This window comes from Pteropus vampyrus, unplaced genomic scaffold, assembly GCF_000151845.1.
Source record: "Pteropus vampyrus isolate Shadow unplaced genomic scaffold, Pvam_2.0 Scaffold145, whole genome shotgun sequence".
NCBI classification, from domain to species: domain Eukaryota; kingdom Metazoa; phylum Chordata; class Mammalia; order Chiroptera; family Pteropodidae; genus Pteropus; species Pteropus vampyrus.
The window spans coordinates 3,382,982-3,401,967 of record NW_011888926.1 but is presented as its reverse complement, the minus strand read 5'-3'; the positions used below and the strand labels follow the sequence as shown (position 1 = coordinate 3,401,967).

The window sequence follows — 18,986 nt, the reverse complement described above, 5'->3', positions numbered from 1 at the left end:
CTCACTGCCCCGGCTCTTCCTGGGCCTTGGCTGGCTCCTTTCCATGTCTCTCTCTGGCTGTGCCTCTGCCTGACCCCTCTGTTCTCGCCTCGCCTTCCCTATGCTCCCCTCCTGCCCCTCCCCACTCTTTCGGGGTGGGGGAGCATGAGACGTGCTCTTGAACCTCCCCCACTTGCCCCCACTTCCTCCCCCCTTGCCCCCTCTCTCCTCACATGGCCCATTCTGCCTGACGCTGGTGGACACCCCGCAGCCTTCTGGGCCTTCCTCTGGTTCGTGGGTTTCTGCTACCTGGCCAATCAGTGGCAGGTCTCCAAGCCCAAGGACAACCCGCTGAACGAAGGGTCGGACGCAGCCCGGGCCGCCATCGCCTTCTCTTTCTTCTCCATCTTCACATGGGTGAGTACACAGCCCGCCCGGCCCACACTCACCCAGCCCGCCAGGCTCACGGGCTGGGGCCCTCCAGCCTCGCCAGGGGCTCTCTCCTCAACACACAGGCGGGCCTGCCCCCTGAGGAAGGAAACTGTCCCCACTGCCGGTGAGGACAGTCACGGGGTGATGGCAGACCCTCGCTTTGGTGCAGAGTGCCCACCATGGTCGCTGGGTGATGGGTGTTTACGGTCCTCACTAACAGACAGGAAGGCCGAGGCCTGCACAGGGAGCTAAGCCTCCAAGGTTCCAGAGCTGGGAGGGAGCCCGGGCCTCAGAGTCAGGAGACCTGGGTCTCACCTTGGGGCCGCCTCTGATTTTCTGGGCCTCTGTCTTCCCACCTGTAAAATCAGGATATCGGATTTGGGGAAGATGTCGCAGACTCAGCTGTCCACCGGCCAGACAGGGCGTGAGAAGGCATGAGCAGGCCGGGTGGTACGTCCACACCTGTCCTGAAATGGCCCCCTCTGCTTGGCCTCTGCTCCGAAGCAGAAATGAGGACCCCATGAGGACCCCCAGAGGCCAGGTCTTCTGTTTTCCAGAGAAGCCAGAAATTTGAATTTCTGTGTGAAATCTGATCTTTATGTGTTAGCAATTTATTCAAATTTTGAAAAATATTCAATGGGTCAAGGAGAGGATGTGTCTGGGCCGGAATGGCCAGAGGGCAGTTCGGAACCCCGTGGTCTGGAGCGCCCACCAGCTTGACAGCAAGACCGTCCCCTGGAGTTGAGTTCCAGGTCATCTCGATTTATTTCTTCTCTCTTCATCTCCCTCCTGCAAATATCTGGGGTCACATCGGCTTCATGTCTCCATCCTAAGAGTCCTTCTACCACTGTCCAGAGCCCCCCACCCACCCCACCCCCAGGCCTTGGAGCAGCCCTCAGCCTGGCCTTCTGCAAGGAGTCCCTGGGCCTCTATATAGGCAGCCAGCCCTCCCTGTGCCCCCACCCTCCTGGGCCTGCCTAGGGTGACTTCTCTTTTAGAGGGCCCTAGATATCCATTTTCTCCTGGGACCCCTCCTCCCAATACAATAGTGGGAGCTAGAGTTTAGAGGAGGCGACCTGTGGTCACTCCAGAGCTCTGTCCTCAAGGCTGGGCAGGAAGAACCCAGTGACCCTAGGGGATCTCAGACCAGAGAAGGTGCCCTGGAAGTGGGAACCACCCAGCCCTACAGGCAGGAGTTTGAGAGCAGTGAGCCCTGAGGTGGGGGCAGGGCTCACAGAGCGGGAGTGGGCGATTGGACACCAGGACTTTCGTGGCCGGGTCTGAAAGCCTGACTGACAGGTACCCCCTGGTCCACTGAAGCCTGCCTCCCTGCTGGCTTCTGCCCTTCCCAGCTCCCCCGCGCTGGCCTCACCCCTGCTCTCTCCTGGCAGAGCCTGACCGCAGCCCTGGCCGTGCGGAGATTCAAGGACCTTACCTTCCAGGAGGAATACAGCACGCTGTTTCCCGATTCAGCACAGCCGTAGGCCTACCTGGCTTCCAGAATCAGGGAGCCCGGTGTCCTGCCCCATGGCGAGGTTGTGGGGGCAGCCTGCTGCCTGGAATGGCCAGAATGCCAGGGCTCGCAGGGCAGGGGAAGGCTGGTTTGAGAGGCCACTTAAGACTCACCACTTACTCATTCATTGCCTCCGTTGTTTATTCTTCACGTGTCCATGCATTCAGTAAACATTTATTGAGCAGTTTTGTGCCTAGTGATGAATCCAATGGGGTCCCAGGCCTCAGGAGCCCACAGGCTGGGGGCGGGGAAGACAGACAAATCAAAATCCCCCCCAGATGGGACTGCTGCAGGCTGTTAGAGTTGGAGATGGCTCCATGCACGTGGCTGCCAGGGTGCTGAACCATGGACAGTGCGAGAGCCTGTCCCACAGCTGCGGCGCGAAGGCTGATCTTACAGTTCCCGTGGCGGCTGGCTGCTAGGGAGGCCTGGCCGAGGACATCGGAGGATGCCTGGCCCAGCTCTGCTCTCACGCGATGTGTGACCCTGGGCAAACCCCTGCCCGCCTCAGCCTCGTCCACATCCCTGGACTGAGGAGTGATCATGGACCAACCTCTTGGGGCTGTTGTGCAGATGAAACGGAGGCTGGCACAGAGATGCTCCATAAATGTAGGCTCTTTCGTTCTTTCGTTTATTCACTTATTCATTCATTCATTCATTCGTTCGTTCGTTCATTCGTTCTCTCCAAGGAGTCAGGGACACCTCCATAATATTGACTTTAGGGGTGACCCTCAAGCGGTGCGTCCTTGTTCTTCCAAAGGACTTTGGCCTCCACTTCTCCACAGTTTCCCTCTTTGGGGCCATCAGCTGCCTGGGCAGGAACCCCTGGATCCCTCTACTCTCTGCAGGGGTCGAAGAAGTCACGGAGCACAATCAGGCTCCCAGAGCAGAGCACGCAGAGAGTGAGCTTCCTAACACTGGAGGCATACAAGTGCAGGCTGCTTGCAGCACAGTGGAGAGGCTCCAGAGACTGTACCTGCTCCGAAGATGCAAGGCCAGGTGGACCACCAGGTCCCTAGGCTCTGAGCAGAAGATGCAAGGCCAGGTGGACCACCAGGTCCCTAGGCTCCAGCCTCCCCTCTGCACTCCAGTCCAGCACTCCTTTGCTCCTGTCTTACGGCCCCTTGAACTGAGTGGCTAAGGGAGGCCTTGACTCAGCGAGGGCACAGGAGCACCCACAGTCTGCACTAGGTGCCCGTAGCCAGAGGCCTCTCCCTGAGAGGATCTGCAGAGGTCATCTGCTCCAGCCCTCTGTCTCCGTGCAGGAAACCAGCCTGCAGAGTGGAGCCTGGGAGCTCCAGGAGAGCCAGGTCTGCAGATGTCCTTCATTCACTGCCCCGTGTGCTGTTGCGGGCCTGCCTGTGGCTCCAGGCTGCTGAAGGCCTGGCCGCTATTCCAGGGGGCCTTTTTGCCTCCCTGCTTCTCAAGGCTCCTGCGTCTGAGCCCCGAAGCAGCCAGGACCTCACACCTACACAGTGGAAAATGCAACAGGGCCACGTCTGATTTCCCCAGCACAGCTCCTTTGGGCCTGACTTCTCAGGCCCCTGACACTTTGCATTGAACAGCCACTTCCCAAAAAGGGCTGCCCCTCAGCTTTCTCCAGGGACACAAATCAAAAGTTAATGCCTAGTCACTGGGCTTCTGGAACTTTCTGGAATAAAATGCCAAGCACCTGCCTCTGACCTGATGGCCCTTTTGATTTAATGCCTTGTCTGGGGGCTGATCGAAGGGAAGGAGGTGGGAAGGGCCCTGGCCTGGGAAGGGACAGGAGCCCTGTGTCTCGATCTGGGCTCTGACACTGACTTTGCCTTGAGGCCTCCGTTCTTTAGGCCTCGGTCTCTCCAGCCCCCAGACAGAGATATGTAGACCGTGAGCGTTTTTCCATCACAGGCAGATAACCTGGGCTGGACAGATCTCTGGAGAGACTTTCAGTGTAAACGTATAAACTGTTTTTTTAATGACAGATATAATTTATTCCCAGTGTAGTTAATGTCATTGTCCTTAACGACAGTATAACTGCTTTTACCTAAAAAGAATTTCCAAAAAGCATGTATGCTATAGACAAGTTTTTCCCAACCGGCTCCAGAAATCTTTAGTGACCCAGGCCTCTTCCATCCCTACAATTTGGCTCCTGAACCTCATGGTTCAGCATTGCAACTAGAGCTCCAACTATCTATGTTCCAGGCATCACGTCAAAAGGTGGGACAAAGAACTTGGGGCGACCTGTTGGCCAGAACCTAGTCACACGGCTGCACCTAGCAAGAGAAACAACGAGTTTTAGGAGATGCCAACAGCTCTATCTCACCTCATTCCACATAACAGCCCTGAGAACACAGTTTGAGAAGGAAGTTGTGGGCCTTTGGGCCATTTTAACACTCCACAGTGGAGACTCTAGAATTTTGGGTGGCCCAGAATGACGACCTCTGGGATTGGAGGCCATGGGGCAGGTGACCGCTGAAGTCCTTTCTGGCTGGACGATGAACCGGGCCTCTCCAGGGCTGGCGGCAAGGACAGCCTTCCTTCCCCTCAGTCAAGCTTGGTTTCGTCTTTGGTGCTTGGAGGATATTTAACTCTCTGTTGCCTGTGTCCTGTGAACTAACCGCCACTAACCTGGTGCTCTTGTCTGTCTCTCCCCTAACCATCCCCTCCCGCCTGTCCTTGTCCCCACTGGCTCCCGTCCTCAGGCGGGCCAGGCTGTGCTGGCCTTCCAGCGGTACCAGATTGGCGCCGACTCGGCCCTCTTCTCCCAGGACTACATGGACCCCAGCCAGGACTCCAGCATGCCTTATGCCCCCTACGTGGAGCCCAGCGCTGGGCCGGACCCCGCCGGCATGGGTGGCACCTACCAGCAGCCGGCCAACGCCTTCGACACTGAGCCCCAGGGCTACCAGTCGCAGGGCTACTGAGACGCAGTGACCGCCTGCCCCCTGCCTGCCCCTGCCCCAGCCCCAGCTGCCCCCTCGGCCCTCCCTCCACACCCGCCCCCTGCTCTCCCAGGCTGCCCTGCCCAGCATCTCACCAGCCTCCTGGTGGTTCCGCTGAGGTCCAGGGCAGCTTGGGGTGGGGTGGGGAGGTAAGGTGTGTATGTGCGTGTGGGGGTGTCTACATGTGTGTGCGAGTGTGTCCAGCAGGGGCCTGGGGTGTTGACATTCATTCGTTGTGTCATCGAACATTCATTGAGCGCCTACTGTTTATCTGTCCCGTGCTTAGCACGGATGTGAGTGAGAAATGGTCTCTGGGAAGGGGGAAGACGAGAGGTGGGGGAGGCCCTGTTGGTACCGGCAGGTGGAACAGAGACCAGGATGGTGCTGGGAGGTTTGGCTGCAGGGCGAGTGCGAACACCCGTAACACTGGGGGATGACACCTGCTAGGAGACAGCAGCTCTGCTAGAAGTGTTGGGCTGTCTACGTTTTATGGTTGAAGAAACAGACCTGGAGAAGTCAGGGTCACTCCCCCAGGGTCACTCAGACAGCAGGTGGTGGAGGTGGGACCAAGCCCAGGCCACCTGACTGCAGAGCACCTGCTGTCCCCTGTCTTCCCTTCCTTCCTTCCCCTGTCCCCAAGCCTGGGGCTCCACTGCTCAGTGCTCTTCTTATTCTGGGAAGCCTTGGGGACCCCAGCCTGTGAGATACCCTAACTCTGCTGCAAGCTAGGGCCTCAGATGTTCCCCAGCGGGACAGCCCTGCCTCCAGGCCCTCTCCCCACATCCCCAACGGCCCCGCCCAGCGTGGGAATGTCCCCTTGTATCACTCTGCGTGTGTCCCCTCAGGAGCTCAGCACCGCCTCTGTGGCCTGCCAGAGGACTGACCATTGTTCCTGCCTCTAGGAGGGGTTCACTACGACCCTGCTCAGGGTTGGGTGGACGAGGAGGCCCAGAGGGGGAGCAGTTGGCCCAAGGTGACAGTGAGTGAGTGGCAGAGCTGGGCTTGCTGCTTGGGTTTCTTGGCTCCAGCCACCCAGCCAGTGCCCCAGTTCCCTGCCCTTGTGACCTCCCAGGAAACAGAACTGATCTGGGACACTGTGTCATCTTTCCCTTCACCAGGGTCAGGCAGGGGCTAAGGGGCTGCAGTAGCCAAGGGCATGGAGGGTCCTTCCTCTGGCCTTCCAGAAGGCCCACTGGGGCTGGTCTCCCTGTGGGAGGGTGAGTAGAGAGGGCAGGGGTTCTGGACCCTGCATGGCCAGCCTGGAACTGCTGCTGTGGGACAAACTCCCCCGAGATGAATGGTGAGAGCCTCTGGAGCATAGTAGGCTCAGGGAGGCTATGGGCTGTAGGGGAGAGGGTAGCAGGTGTCCCCAAGGCACAAGGAGAGTTATGCGGGGCAAAGAGGGGTTCCTGTATACGACGGGCTCCTCCCTGAGCCTTACGGGACAAGGAGGCCTTGAGCAGTGGAGAAAGGTGTGGGAAGACCTGGGGCCCAGTGCCTCAGGGAGCAGGGCAAAGGGACAGTGCTGCGTATAGCCACCATCAGCACCCCCACAAGAACCCTAAGAGGCAGGTAATATTCACTCACCTGCCCACTGATTCAGCATGGGGCACCTATGCTTGGGATAAGGCGCTGATAGTCGGTGAGAGATGAGCACTAGACCACTGGACCAGGGTGCATTGCTGAGCAGAGGGCCGTACGGGTGCACGACGGGCTGAGCCTCCTGGAGAAGGGTCCTAGGATGGCAGGAGTTAGCACAGCAATGAGGCAGGAGAAGGAATCTCCTAGGCAGAAAAGTAGCATCGTTCCCCACTTAACAAAAAGGGAAACAGGTTCAGAGAGTGTGAGTTAGCCATGGGGCTTGGATCCGAACTCAGGTCTGTTCAAGTCTTCCCAAGGGGCAGCAGTGACGGGAGAGGACCCCAGACAGCCAAGTGACAGCTAGCTGATTGTTGCTGACTTCAGTTTTCTCCATCCGGAGAAGGGGCTCTATCTGTGATCCTCTCCCTCCAGGTGGCCCAAGGGGAAACAGGATAGGGTCATGGTATCTGCCAGGCTGTACCAGACCAGAGGTTTGCAGAGCAGGTAAGGGTGCAAGCAGGTGTGGATATGTTTGTGGCAGAAGTTCTGTGTCCATGCAGGAGGCTGTGAGAAGTCTGTCTCCTTGCCCACTCTCCACCAGAAACTTCCCCTGCCGAAGGGCACTGGGAGACCCCAGGGTGCTGCCCGTCTGTCCTCCCTGAGCACCAGCCAGCTCTGGCAAAAGCTGGGGTGAAGGGCAGGGTACATTTAAGCTTCACCCAGCTCCTGGGTGCTGATTGCAGACTCTCTCTACCACTCCAGCCTAGGAAAGTTTATAAGCCCCCTGCCAGGAGTGGGGGCACAGAATCCTCTCACTCAGCATTCCTCACTCATCTGAGGTACAGCCTGGACACGACCCCACCAGCAGGGGCCAATGGCAGGGGTGATAAAACAAGGCGAGAGATGTCAGGAGGCAGGGTTTGGATGAGACCCAGAGCTCCTGACCCCTACTGAGAGGTTGGTGGGGAAGCCCGGCTCTTTCTGTTAGCTGAGGACCCCCTGGGGCCCCAAGCTGAAAGCCTGTGCTCCCAAGCTACCAGTATCCCCTTTTCCCTCCCTGCTGTACCCCCTTGCTTCCAAGCCTTTCCTTGGGGGAGGCCCCCGGCATCCTGCCCTCTCATTTGGGTTCCTTCTCCCATCAAGAACAAGGCCCAGGAAAACCAGGTTCCATGCAAGGGCCTCTGGAGTCTGGGCCAGGAAGACAGTGACTTGTCCAAAGTCAGGCACAGAGCTCAAGGTTCAGGATCCAGGTGTCCTGCCTCTGAGTTGGCACTCGTCCTGTGCATTCCCAGGCTGACTGCCTGGGTGTGGCTCCTGGTCCCCCGGGGCTGTAACCACTGAGGGGCTAATTACCAGGAGACTGGTCCGCTCCCTGCTCTAACCTTCCCTGGTGATTCTTCATCTTCAGAGACTCTTGTGGGGTCCCAGGCTTTCCCCATGTAACCAACAGCCCCCACCTGTTACCACTCGGGGGCCCCCCAATCTTGGCCCAAGATCCCGTCGATTCTCTAAGGAGCACAAAGGGGGATCATCTCTCCCAAGAGTTTATGAGAGGATGGGCTGGTCCAGCTGCCTCCCAGCGCTGTCTGTTGATGTGACACTCCCTTCCCCTGGTGCCCACAGCCCTTGTCTGGGTGACCCGGCCCTTTCTGCAGCATTACTGCCTGTGTATAGTATAAATATATATATTTTCTATATATAAGATGTATAATATAAGGCTCCACAAATGTATCTGTGTGTGTGCGCGTGTGTGCAGTGAATGGCGGTCCCCATCCCGGGCGCCCACTCTGGACTCCCCCACCACCTGGTCAAGTCTCAAGAGTGAATCCAATGGCCCCATGGCACCCTCCTTTATGACATCCGTCCATTTGTGGTGAACCAAGTAAAGGTGGTGACTTCTGGTGACAGTAAATAAAGTGAAGACTCAAAACCCACCAGTGGATTGTGGCGTGTCATAGTGTGTTTTGTTTTTGCGTTGTAGCTTGTGACTGCCAACCCACTGTCCCCCCTGACCTGGGACATGCTTTATTTGTTCAACACTGTTTATCAAAAAGTAAAATCATTGCATCTGAAGCCAGCGCCCCCGCCCCAGCTTTACACGCGTGCATGCACACACAGCTTACACACGCGCGTACACACATCACCAGTCCTTATCCCAGCCCCTTCCCTAAACCCCAAACTTACGTGTGTGTGGACACCTGGTCACCATCCCCTATCCTGGTTCCTTCCCCAGCCCCCAGAGGCAACCAAGGTCAGGAGCTCGGCCTCATTCCTTCCAGATCATTCCCATGCTTTTACATCTGCATATGTTCGCAGGACCGGCTTTTAAAGTTAGTGGCCCAGTATCTATTCAGACCTTATAAAGTGCCAGACACTTCGCTGGGGCCTAGGAATTCAAACCTGAACAGGTGGCCCTGCTCTCACAGATATGTTTCCAGCAGGAAAGATGGAGGCTATCCCCACGTGCAAGCAGCAATGTAAATTGTGTAAGTGCTGAGGGTGTCAGCAGATGCAGCCCTTCTGAGCAGGTGACGGACCGGAGCTCTCTAAGATGAGCAGGGCTTTGCTGGCTAGGAGGTGGGTTGGTGAGCATTCTGGAGAGAGGAACTGAAACATGAGGTCCCCAGCCGGGACAGAGCTTGGGAATGGCGGAAGGCAGGTACGGTGACACATACAAGGGAGAGAGAATGAGGAGGGGCGGGCCAGAGGGCACTCGGGTCCCACAGCCAGGGCCTCGAGGCCTCCATAGGAGGTATGGTTCTTACTAAGTGACGTGGAACCCCTGGAAGGGCCGGTGACCACGCCAGTGTGTGTTTTAAAAAGACCACTCTGGTGGTCAGATGGCAATCAAAAGGTTGCTGCCCATTATTCGGACAGGAAGGTCGCCATGGCAATGAGAAGAGTAGAAAAAGTCAAGATATATTTGAGGAAAGAGCCAATCAGTAAATGATGGACTGAGTCAAGCGAGTTGAAGTACATGTGAGAATCATTCTCACGTAGAAGAAGCGCTGGCAGGGAGGGGCAGGCCAGCTCTGGCCTCAGTATGAGCCTGTCAGTCACAGTGCCGGCCACGCCCAAGCCCCTGTTCATGGCAAGTCCAACCTTACTCCGGGTTTGCTAAGTGCCACTAGGCCTCTGATTGGACAGGCGCGAATACCTGCCGTTTTTCATGCCCCGCCTCCCTTGACTGCACCTATCAGATGGCTGCCTTTCACGATGGGGAGGAGGGATTGGTTGATTGATTAGGGAGGTGGGTGGAGACTCTAAAAGAGGTCAGGGTTCAGAGAGAAAGTGGAGAGTGGCAGTTTCCAATGTACCCACCCAGGTTCTACCCACCTCTGCCTTAAGGAGGCCTGCGGGCTTGCAACTGCTTGCAATCAAAAGAGCCGGAGCACCCCTGGAAGCCCTCCGCGCCCCGAGGCAGCTGCCCTCTGGAGGAAGCAGACCCCTGGCACTGTAGGGCTGGGCTCCGACTTCCGGTCCAGCCTCTCACCCTGCTCAACCTGGGCCTCACCTGCATGGGCCCTTCCCCCAGTCTTCAAGGTCAATGGGATTGTGATCGCCTAACAGTCACACTGCCCTCCATTTGCATTTTCTGTTCTCAGCATAATTCAGGTAGTTACTCTTCACCGTTACCAAAGGACTTGTCACTTACGAAGGACTTCAAAAAGTGACATCTGCATTTGAAGGACTCCATATGCCCCCCTGTGGTGCGTGTCTGTGGGAGGCATTCAGAAGAATGTGTCTCGAGTCAAGAAGATGGCTTTCAGAAACGGATAAGAAGGACATCACAGCGGACAGGATCAGCCTTTCGAGATGACCAGCCATCCACACTTTAAAAAATTATGTGATGGCCGTTCATTGGACTGGAAGGCTGTCAGTAAAAGCCTAAAAGGATTTTAACAGAGTCAGGACAATTTGGAGATATTCGATTTGTTTTCAGAATCAGGGCTCCTACATAATTCGGAGGACCTAATTCAAAAGGAAAATGCAGGACCCGTTGTTCAAAAAGCAGTTAAAAAAAAAAAAAGTGCAGTTAAGGGTACTAAAATATAAAGCTTTTTCCTTTCAAAATATTTTCTTATAAAATGCAATGGGGTAACAGGGATAATTGAGTAATACTGATGCAGGACAGGGCAGATTTCTCCGGGTGACGGGGGACCAAGCCCTGCACTGAGAGAATAGGGGTCTTTGGCGGAGGGTGTAGAAAGAATTCAACACACACGCCAACGTTAGTCAAAAGGAAAGTTTATAAAAGGAGTAACGCTCCACAGACAGAGTGTGGGCTCCTCTCAGAGGCAGAGGGTAAGAGGGACAGTGAGACAGTAAAGGCACTGAGCGGGACCCCGAGTGTTCCGGGAATTCAGTTTGTCATTCTTTAGTTCCCATGTCCTTCGATAAGGACATACAGCGAGGAAGGGGAAGAGTACGCAGCCTGAGAAGGTTGAACTGTGGAGTGAAAGGCCTGCTGGCAGTTCCCAGCCTTGAATCCTTAGGTTCCCCATGGTTTTAGCCACAGGGAAGGACTCTTGGTGCCTGTTCCCCTTCACAGGTGTGGGGAATGGGCTGTTAGAATCCAGCAGAAATCTTCCTTTGTTCTGCAGGTGTCCTCCTGGCCTGGATCAGTATATTGCAGTCTCTGAATGTGGCTTGATTAACATTTTTAATTCTCTTGCCTCCTCCTTACATTAATACCATAAACTTAAAATTACAGAACTATATTTCGTTGTCATAATTTTATATAATACAGTGAATAACTTATCAATATGATATCTGCTTGACCATTAGATTTTTCTGCATGTTATTCAGCAAAATGTGTACTTTCGCCAACTGCATGTCAACTGACACACAGGCATGCCTCGTTTTATTGCATTTTGCTTTATTCAGCTTCACAGATGTGGTGTTTTTTTACAAACTGAAGGCAAGACCCTCCACCAGCGAAAAGACCATGGCTTGCTTTATTGCAGTACACTACTACAGTGGTCTGGAACCGAACCCACCATATCTCCGAGGTATGCCTCTCATTGAAAGCTATGACAATAATTCCTGGCAAATGCAAGATCACAAATAATCTTTCAAAATTTTTAATTTTGGGAAGGATCTTTCTGCTGATGAGACTTAACCGAAGTTAAGAATATTTCATAGGCTTTCACATTAGTGTATCAAGAGCTGATGATTCTTACGGAACGATTTTTCTAAAAAGATTTAACTCTTCGTACAAATCAATTTCATTTAAGTTGGAATTTAATTTTATATAGAAATATATTTGGAATATAACATTTCCTCTAACATTTTTCTGTAATTTGTGGAGGTCGTACGAGAAACCGCAAGTGACTTCATGATTTATATATAATTTTGATAACCTCTTTATGGACTTAATTGCTGTATCTCTGGTTACACAAGGAAGAGTTAACGTCAAAATTGCCTTCCTCATTAATAATGAACCTTCACATGAAGATAGAATTCTTTTCTGTAGAATGCGATCTTTAATTTCTGTTTCAAAGCCTGGGAATACTTATTTGCTTGGCAAGGCTGCAGCAGCTTCCACAGCCAGAGAGACCTGGCTCTGAAGAAGTCTCACTCTCGGGTGTGCTTTATCGCGACATCCATGTGCATACTTTGGTTTTACAATAACTTATTGACCGTTTCCTGCATGAGTACTGGCAGTTCCTGCCCCAGACTTAGGCTGCAGAGTTTATATTTGCGTAGGGGCTATCCACATGGGGCTCTCTCTCACCGCAGCCTTGGTGGACTGCGGCCATCTGCTGCTGCTGCCAGTCTGGGCACAGATCCTGGCCCTGCCAGCCCCGTGCCGCCCCACGGTGTCCCAGACTGCCCAGCCATGTGGGTGCACACAAGGTGGCCAGGCCAACTGCTCGCCACGCGTGCTGCCCACTGCCTGCCGTTCTTGCTGCCACCTGGTTTATCTTCTGTGCTCACACGTAATGCTTCGTCGTCCCGTTGGCTATCCCTCACGAAACCCAAGTTCGAAGAGAAAATGTGAAGAATTTCAAGATGGCAAAAGCAGAGCATTAAATCCAGAGTTGAGTCCATTCCGAGAGCGGCGCCCCGTGTGACTGCACAGGTCGCACGCCCACGATCCAGCCCTGCCCAGAGCACTGATTCCAGTCCCCTCTCCACGTCCCCCTTAGCCTATTCTGAAGCTTCTTTTTCTTCTCCTCGTAGTCTCCTTGTCAATTAGACAGCTACACTTGGTTGTGGGCCTAGAATACTGTGCCGTAATAAGAACTATGTATTTGGTCTTAGTCCAGCCCCTGTTCCTGGCACAGAGCTCCTAAAATGCTTGGAATTTCTGAACCATATGGTTAAGAGGGGCACCTTTTGTTGTGGGCATAGGGGAGGGGGCTGGCAATTGAGTTCAATCACCAACAGCCAATGATTTAATCAATCACTGAAGCCTCCATAAAAGTTCTGACCCCAGGGGTTCATAGAGCTGCTAGGTTGGCGAACACGTCAAGCTGCTGGGAGGGTGGGTATGCCCAGAGAGGGCAGGGAGCTCTGTGTGCCCTGCGTGCACCCTGCCCAACGCATCTCTTCCATCTGGCTGTTCCTGAGTCGTATCCTTTAAAAATAAACAGGCAATAGTAAGGAAAGCACTTTCCTGAGTTCTGTGACCCGTGCTAGCAAATTATCGAGCTTGAGGAGGGGGTCACGGATAGATGGTAGGTCCATAAGGACGTACGATTAGCATCTGAAGTGACGGCACTCGGGTGGGCCTGAGCCCTTCACCCACTAACTCCAGGTAGATACTGTCAGAAGAGAACTGAACTGCAGGGCGGCCAGCTGGTGTCAGAGAATTGGCTGATGTGGGAGAGAAAACCCACGTATTTCATGTCAGAAGTGTTGGTGCAAGCGATAGAGGAGAAGACAGCGTGTTTCCCTTTAAGGACCAGAGCTGTGCTGAGCGCTTTGCTAGCACGATCTATTTCACTCCCTTCAACGCCTGTCGTAGAGGCGTTAAGTTGTGCCCCTTCTGCGGATGAGGGGCTCGGCCATAGAAGAGCGCGTGGCACAGCTAGGGTCATACCAGGCAGAGCCTGAAGAGCAATAGTGCATCCACCTTCAAACTCATGCTCTTAGCCACTGTGCTGCCTTTCTAAAAATGATCTTTCCACATTTTCGATAACTGACATATCCTTAAAGCCTGCTTTATGCAAAAATTCCCCAGGCTCTGCATGTTTCTAGATCAGCAAAGCCTTCAGCTTTGGTTACCCATCCATCCTCCTCTGTGCTCACCCACCTCTGCGTCTTCCTAAGCCTGTCCCAATTACACGTCCTAGAAATGCTACTTCAAACATTTGAGAGGGCTTTGCTAAAACCAAAAGCCTTTTTCCTCAAGCGTTTTCAAATGTGTGCAGGCTTTTGCAAAGTGACATCAATTGGGCGGTGACATCCGTTGAGCCTTCACTGTCAACATGGCAGACTCACAGGCCCATTCCTGGTGAGTCCTTCTAGTCTCACGGCTTTAAACACCCACTGTATACTGACTACTCCCGAGAGCGTATGTCCCCAGCTTGGGCCACTTATATATTCAGCTGCCTTCATATTGAGGTATCCCGTTGCCCTTCCCCATATCACATGTTCTGTCCTCGACACCAGCAGCCATAATAATTATTATCACGATAACTGATTCCACTATATAGTGCTGAGAATGTGGCAGATACTGTTCTAAGTGCTTTCTTTACATTAACTTTATTTAATCCTCACAATAACCATACAAAGTGAGTACTGTGATTATCCCCATTTTATGGATGATGAAACTGAGGCACGGAGAAATTAAACAACTCGGCCAAGGTCACCCAGCTAGAGAGTGGTGGAATTGGGATCCGAAGACCAAGGAATTCTGAGCCACTGGGCTTTTATTTTTGTTACGTGAATTAACGCATTTATTATAGGCTAGCAACGTTCCAAACTATGGCGCTTCTACTGGCCTTTCAATTCCCTCAGTCTTCTGATGGCAGACTTTCCACTTCTGAGGGCAGAAGTGGTGCTCGGTCGAGGCACCGGCAGCTACTGTTCTCATGCAGAAAGCCCAGTGCCGGACCCCCACAGCTCTTCTCTTCATCTGGGTTTTGACACAGAAGGAGCAAGTGTACTTGGTGTGCCAGCCGATTTCAATTTTCTTCACCATTTTCCTGAGGGAGGCGCCATAACGGGTCTCGTATTTACCGACCGATTCCGACCTTCTCGGTGCGTTTAGCCATGTCGCCGCCAACTAGGTCAGAACCCAGAGAGCTGGCCGCTGGAGCTTTGAAAATACAAGTGAGCTCCAAACTCCCCAGAAAACTTTCCTACCCTTCTCAGCATAATATTCAGAGTCCTTGCAATGGCCTCCGTGGCCCCGCGGGATCTGCCTCGGCTACTTCTCCCATCCCACGTTCTGCCACTCTCCTCACTGCAGCCACACTGGCCTCCCTGCTGTTCCTAGAACACACCTACTACGCTCCTGTCTCAGGGCCTTTGCACCGGCTGCTTCCTCTGCCTGCAATGCTCTTCCCACTTCCAGATCTCTGCCCACATGACACCTTTTCAGTGGGACCATCCCCGGTCACGCCTTTTAAAAACGAGTCCCCCATCCCCACTTTATTTTCCTCCGTGCCACCTTCTACCACGTGACATATGTTCATTTCTTTATCGTCTGGCTCTCTTCGCCAGGTGTAAGCATGACGAGGGCGGGGCTTTCGTCATTGCTCTATGCCAAATACAAAAGTGCCTGGCATGTACGTGGTAGGGACTCAGTTAGGAATCGTTGAGTTAATCTTCCCACCAAACCTCCTCCTTTCCCTGTGTCCACCATCTTAGAGTAAAGGTACCATCATCCTTGAGGGTAATTATCCGAGATTTGTCCCTTTCTTCAAAACTCCAAGTATCCGCCAGGTCCTACCGACTCAACTTCCTAAATAGTTTTCAAACCATCAATTTTCCGCCATCCATCCTGCCACTTCCTTGGCTCTGTCCTTCTGTAACAGATGTCTAGACCGCATACGGTAATACACGGAGTTTGCACATTTTGAATTTTTCAGTGTCCTCTCCGCCCCCAGCCCACTGCATTGATCCCCAAGTCCTCCCAGCCCAGGTCCAAACCTGCTCCTCCTCTAGCGCTTTTGCCTCTGTAACTCCGCTGCCATCTACCTGGCTGCCTGAGCCAGGCATCTGGGAATCGTCCTCAACTCCCCCTCTCTCCCACTTCCAATCCACAGCCAGGTTTTCTGTCCTACCTACCTGGATATTTCTGAAAATTGCCCGTTTCCTTTCATCCTCATGGCCACCACCCTAGTCCAGGCCATCACCCATCTTACCTGGGTGATCTCAGCAGCCTCCTAATACTGGTCTCCCTCCCTGCTGCCTGGTCCCAGGTCATCTTCCTAAAACACACAGAAGATCACATGACTCTCTTACTTAAATGAATCTCTACTCTTTCCCGTGCACCCACACCCTCCTGATGTGTCATCCCCAGCTTCCTGCCACACTTGACTTCCGCCGTTGTCCGACACCTCCCCACAACACACACACACACACACACAGCCTGGAATGCCCTTTTTCCCTGCCCAATCCCTCTCTTTTCCTAGATGAGTTCCAAGGTCCCTCCCCTGTGAAGTCTTCCCTGTTCCCCCACCCCAACTTTTGGGTAATTACCATGGCGGGGTGGATGGGAAGGCTCACCCAGCAAGGTCACTTGGGCTGAGGCAATAACGGACCAAAAAAGCAGTTTGAGGACCCAACAGTGAGGCCTTAGGAAGCACCTTCTGTGTACCTGGATCTGTTCCCAGAACCCCAAGGTCAAATGGTGGAAGCATATGGCATGAGGAGGGGGAAATGGGTCTGAAAAAGAGAAAGGGAAGGGAAGAGAACCAGTATATTTGGAGCAGATTCTAGGCTCCGCTGCTAAAGGCTTTGAAGATACTCCTTTGTTTCGTCATCAGGACATCTCTGGGAGGCAGGAATTTTAAGAACATAGGAACTGGTGTATAAGATTTACAAAATTAACAAAGGTAGCCTTTCAAAGGAGTGGGGGAAAGAAGAGATTATTCGATAAAGACTTTAATATAAAATTGGCTACGTATATGAAAAGAGTCAAGTTGGATCCCTTCTAGTGCATTAAAACTCCAAATGGGAGTAAACGTGATCATTTAAGTCAATATGTATATGAAATTGTGGTTGGGAAGGTCTTTCTCTGTATAACGCAGAAAGCAGAGACCATAAAGGAAAATTCTGAGAGATCTGGCTACATAAAAATGTAAATGTTCAGCATGTCAAAAATATATATAAATAAGTAAAGTGCAAATGCAAATGGAAAACTGGGAAAAATATTTCCCACATGTTAGCAGACAGAAATATAGGCTCGTGATCTAAATGGACAATTCACATAGGAAGAAATTTCAATTTTCCTAGTAATCCTAGAAATAAAAATTAAATCAAATCGAGGTTCCATTTTTAAACTGCCAAGTTATCAGACATTTGTTTTAATAAAATAGCAGTGCCATGGGGTGCCAGGAAAGAATGCAGTTTACAACTGCAGATGGATGCTAGAAACTGCTACTTTAAAGTTTATAAACAGCTTTTGTATTCTAGGACAGGAGAAGGATTCTGTTTACAGAGAAGACCTTCTCTTTGTTCTGGATTGTTCTGGAAAGAACACCTTTGAGGCCTTCTTGGTTAGGTAGCTGTGAAGTAAAAGCCTCTGGTTGCTCTTCCAGAAACCCAAATCCAGCTGCTTTAGACTAAGATGTTAAGTTTTCTATTCGGTTGTATAAACTTGTTCTGTAAGGAACTTCCCCCTGCTAATTTGGATTTTTTTTTTTCGAGGCAACCCTTGGTCAACCTCACAGATTGCAAGGACCTTGTCAGTTTACAATCCCTTACTTTTTATTTTTCACGCCAACAGCACCTGGTCTTCCTAGGTGATCTCCCATCCAAGTATTAACCAGGCCCGACCCTGCTTAGCTTCCAAGATCAGAAAGGATCGGGCTTGTTCAGGGTAGCATGGCCGTAGACTCCCCAACATGGATTTTGGACTGCTCTGTGCAGGAAAATCTTGTGTGTGTGGCAGAGGTCCCACTCCATGACCCAACAAAACCATTTCCAGGAGTATATCCTAAGGTCAAAGAAAGGTTACTGTAATACAAGGATCCGTGAACCTGAATGGGGGACAAAAACATTCCAGGGACCTCTGCATGACATTTAGCACTTCTGTCACTTATGAATGTAGGCAGCAAGCCACAGAATTAGCAATATCTGTGGCACAGCAGAGTTCTTGAACACTCATCACGTCAACGTTCCACCCGTTAGCCCTGTTAGAGCTTGCTATTAAATGCATTAATAAGAAGCACATTTATAACTATAGCCCAACTTTTTTTGTTTCGAAACACTTTATTTTTTAGAGCAGTTTTAGGTTCACCTAAAAATTGAGCAGGAAATAGAGAATTCTATTATACTTCCTGTCTCCCTGTCCCCAGAGTTTTTCCTATTATTAACACCCTGCATTAGTGTAGAATATTTGTTCCCATTGAAACACCAAAAATGATACATTATTATTAACTAAAGTCCAGAGTTTACATCAGGGTTTACTCTTAATGTTGTACAGTTCTATGGGTTTTCACAAATGCATAATGTCATGTATCCACCATTTCAGCATAATGCAGAGTATTGACACTGCCCTAAAAATCTCTTGTGCTTCACCTATTCATCCCTTCTTCTCTCTTCCTGAACACCTGGAACCACCGATGTTTTAATGTCTCTAGTTCTGCCTTTCCCAGAATGTCATTAATTTGGAATTGTACAGTATGTAGCCTCTCCAGATTATCTTCTTTACTTAGCAAGTTGCAATTCAAGTTCCTCTATATCTTTTTATGGCTTGATAGCTTGTTTCTTTTTCTCTCTAATAATACTCCAACGTCCAGATGAACCACAGTTGTTTATCCAACTCACCGACTGAAGGACATCTTGGTTGCTTCAGTTTTGGCAATTATAAATAAAGCTGCTATAAACATCTGTGCGCAGGCTTTGGTGTGGATGTCAGTTTCAACTCATTTGGATAAATATGCTAAGGAGATCAATCGCTGGGTCATATGATAAGACTGTTTAGCTTTTTAAGTAACTGGCGAACTGTCTTCCAAAGTGGCCGAACCATTTTGCATTCCCACTAGCAATGACAGAAAATTCTCGTTGCCGCACATCCTTGCCCGCATTTGGTGTCGTCGGTGTTTGGGATTTCGGCCGTTCTAATAGGTGTGTAGTGGCGTCTCGTTTTTGTTCAATTTGCAGTTCCCTAATGACGTATGATGTGGGGCATCTTTTCGTATGCTTATTTGCTATTTCTGCTCCAGCTTTAACTACAAGCTTAGGTGATGCCTTCTGCTAGAAGGTTAATCTCTCCCGTTGTATCAGACAGTCTTTGCTGTGTAACACACAATTCCAGAACTCAGAAGCTTAAAACGACGATCATGCAAGGTTCAGCTAATTGCGGCTGAGTGGGGCCGAGTGGGGCTGGGTGCTTCAGGCCCCTTGGCTCGGGCTGCTCTGCTCCACGCGTCTCA

At 51.8% G+C, this 18,986-nt stretch overlaps 1 protein-coding gene, 1 long non-coding RNA gene and 2 pseudogenes across 2 annotated transcripts; 2 read left to right on the top strand and 2 right to left on the bottom strand.

The window, feature by feature from the left end:
- The first annotated feature begins 6 nt into the window (after nucleotides 1-6).
- SYNGR1 (synaptogyrin 1) lies at nucleotides 7-8,363 on the top strand. The gene is made up of 2 exons (XM_011369098.2): nucleotides 7-396; nucleotides 4,609-8,363. Exons 1-2 carry the CDS (start codon nucleotides 145-147, stop codon nucleotides 4,828-4,830), a joined length of 474 nt encoding a protein of 157 aa, XP_011367400.1. The 5' UTR covers nucleotides 7-144; the 3' UTR covers nucleotides 4,831-8,363.
- On the top strand, nucleotides 1,904-3,606 carry LOC105298075. Its single transcript, XR_896411.2, has 2 exons — nucleotides 1,904-2,923; nucleotides 2,970-3,606. It is a non-coding gene; the product is annotated as an uncharacterized LOC105298075 (long non-coding RNA).
- Nucleotides 8,364-14,284: 5,921 nt separating the features above from the next.
- On the bottom strand, nucleotides 14,285-14,654 carry LOC105298102 (annotated as a pseudogene).
- Nucleotides 14,655-17,326: 2,672 nt separating this feature from the next.
- On the bottom strand, nucleotides 17,327-17,445 carry LOC111745059 (annotated as a pseudogene).
- Between the last annotated feature and the right edge of the window lie 1,541 nt (nucleotides 17,446-18,986).